Source organism: Chionomys nivalis, chromosome 1, assembly GCF_950005125.1.
Source record: "Chionomys nivalis chromosome 1, mChiNiv1.1, whole genome shotgun sequence".
Taxonomy (NCBI): domain Eukaryota; kingdom Metazoa; phylum Chordata; class Mammalia; order Rodentia; family Cricetidae; genus Chionomys; species Chionomys nivalis.
The window spans coordinates 186,911,984-186,914,950 of NC_080086.1; the positions used below are offsets into that span (position 1 = coordinate 186,911,984).

At 40.6% G+C, this 2,967-nt stretch overlaps 1 protein-coding gene across 1 annotated transcript; it reads left to right on the forward strand.

The window, feature by feature from the left end:
- The first annotated feature begins 507 nt into the window (after positions 1-507).
- LOC130863370 (small nuclear ribonucleoprotein E-like) lies at positions 508-807 on the forward strand. The gene has a single exon (XM_057753344.1). The coding sequence runs from the start codon at positions 508-510 to the stop codon at positions 805-807; it is 300 nt and encodes a 99-aa protein (XP_057609327.1).
- Positions 808-2,967: the final 2,160 nt, after the last annotated feature.

Here is a 2,967-nt window from a genome sequence, read left to right on the forward strand (position 1 = left end):
ATACTGAGCTTATGGTCCTAGAAAAACTAAGTAACAAGGTGAACCCTAAGAAAAACATACATAGATCCACCTGGAAAAGGGAAATAGATAAGATTGCCTGACAAAATTGGGAGCATAGGGTGGGGGTAAAGGGAGCATGGAAAAGGGAGGGGATGGGAGAATGGGAGGGGGGATGGGAACTTGAGGGAATGGGATAGACAAGATGGAGGAAGGGCAGAGATGATAGCAAGGAAAGAGTCGTTTTGATTGAGGGAGCCATTATTGGGCTAGCAAGAAACCTGTCACTAGAGCAATTCCTAGAAATCTACAAGGATTACCCCAGCTAAGACCCTACGCAATAGAGGAGAGGGTGCCATAACTGGCCTTGCCCTGTAGTCATATTGAAGAAGATCTTAAATGTCACCATAGAACCTTCATCCAGCAACTGATGGAAACAGAGGCAGAGACTGCAGGGGAGCATTGGGCTGAGTTCTCAAAGTCCTGTTGAAGAGTGGGAGGAGTGAGAATATGAACAAAAAGGTCAAGACCATCGCATACCACGGCCAGGGCCAGAAGTTGCAGAAAGTGATGGTACAGCCCATCAACCTCATCTTCAGATACTTGCAAAACAGGTCTCGGATTCAGGTCTGGCTGTATGAGCAAGTGAATATGCAGATAGAAGGTTGTATTATTGGCTTTGATGAATACATGAACCTCGTATTAGATGATGCAGAAGAGATTCACTCTAAAACAAAGTCAAGGAAACAATTGGGTCGGATCATGCTGAAAGGAGATAATATTACTCTGCTCCAAAGTGTGTCCAACTAGAGAACATCAGGCGCTTGAGAAAGTGCAGTGTTTTTAAAGGTGTCTTCTGTTGGGAGCATAGTCCAAAACATTTATTCATGTTGTTTTAGTAGCCCTTATGTTATTATCAGGTGACAATAAATGCTGTGAGATTGTTTTTATTCCAAAAAAAAAAAAAAGAGGTCAAGACCATAAAGGGGACAGCCGCTGCAATAGTTTACCTGAGCTAATGGGAGCTCACCAACTCCAGAAAGACAAGGAAAGATCCAAGGAACCAGCATAGGACCAAACTAGTCCCTCTGAATGTGGGTGACAGTTGCATGGCTGGGGCAGACTGGAGGGTCATGGCAGCAGCACCAGGTTTTATTCTTACTGCATGTACTGGCTTTTTGGAAGTCCATTCTCTTGGATGAGTACCTTGCTCTGCCCATATGTAGTAGGTAGGGCCTTGGACCATTCCTCAAAGCAAATGTGCCTTACCCTCTCTTCTGGGGAGTGGATGGAGAGTGGGATTAGGGAGTTAGGTACAGCGAATGGGAGAAGAGAAGGGAGTGGGAACTGGGATTGGTATATAAAATGAAAAACTATAGTTTATTTTCTTTTTAAAAAATCAAATAAAATAAAGTATAAAAAACTGAATGTTTCTGGGTTTTACTGAATTATTTTTGTATCTTTTATATTGGGAAAATATTCTTATGATTTGCCTAGTTACACAGCTTTAATAGGTATGAAAATTTTATTGCCAAAATATTTTCTGATATATTTATAAGGTTATATATGGTGTGTCATAGTTTGGGTGTGAACTGGACACCATGGGCTCATGTGATTGATATTTGGTTCCCAGCTGTTGGTAGTTTGGGGAGGTTATGGTACTTTAGAAGATGGAACTTTGATGGAGAAAGTATGTCTCTTGAGGCCTTATTCGTTTTATCTTATCCCAAGATACCAAGCAAATTTTATATGCTCTTTGACCCATCAAGAAGTGAGCAAACCAAGCCACAATCTCAAATCACTATTGGAAACAAGGACACTCCAACTATCCCAGTTTTCAGCCTTCTCTTTCCCTTAAAAGATGTAGCATCTGGACCATCGTGAGGCAGGGAAATGAACTTTCTTCCCATAAGCTACTTTTCTAAAGTGTTTCGTCATAGAGACAAGAAATCTAACTCATGCAGGGCATTGATTATTCTTTTAATTTTTTTCATTTTGAAACAATGCCTGGCATAAAGTAAGGTTGGTGCAGATTTTTTGGAATCTTAGTTTTAGAGGCTTCATCCTAGAGCTCTTGGCTCTTAGTTCCATTGTTTCTGGGCCTGTAGTGAGGCAGAATGTCAAGGTGTTTGGGGATATGTAGAAAAAGCTACTAACATCATAGTGAACAAAAAGAAGAGGTAGGGAAGAAAGGAGGAGTCAAAAAAGATACAGTATGAAGAAGGTACCACAGTGGTCTGATTCTTCAAAGAGCCATCTCCCAGAACTTTCAGAACCTCTCCAGATTTGTAGGACCAGCCCTGAGATCAAGGTTAGTACTTGAGCAGTTTGGGTGATGCTTTGTGTCCAAACCACAATATCCTGTGCCTGACCCTGTAAGTCTCATATCCATTTCACTAGGCAATATACATTCAGTACATTTCTGAGAGCTCCCATAATTTAAACAATTGTAGCATTATTCCAAAGTCCAAGTTAAAGGTCTCTTCTGATTTTCAAGGCAAACTCTTGGCTGTGAGCCACAGTAAATCAACACGAGTTACATACTCCCAGAATACGATGGCACACAGTAAAAATTCCCATTCCAAAGTAGGGGCAGAAAGCAGAAGAACAACATCTGAAGGCTGTGCTCTTCTCTTTCCTACATATACACACAGTACCAAATTAAGGTATGTGTCTTAACATAATTTCTCTATATAAATTTGTATTTCTTTCTTTCTTTCATTCATTCATTCATCCATTCATTCATTTATTTATTTTTGAGTCAGGGTTTCTCTGTAGCTTTGGAGCCTGTCCTGGAACTCTCTCTGTAGACCAGGCTGGCCTCGAACTAACAAGAGATCTACCTGTCTCTGCCTCCTGAGTGCTGGAATTAAAGGCAAGCACCACCATCACCTGGCTCTTTCTTTAACAAATAAATAAATAAATAAGTAAATAGGCTAGTGTAATCTACAATTTTCTTCCTTTGTGTTT

Coding starts and splice junctions, on each gene's coding strand:
- LOC130863370 (XM_057753344.1), top strand. CDS start 508: ATGAACAAAAAGGTCAAGACCATCGCATACCACGGCCAGGGCCAGAAG.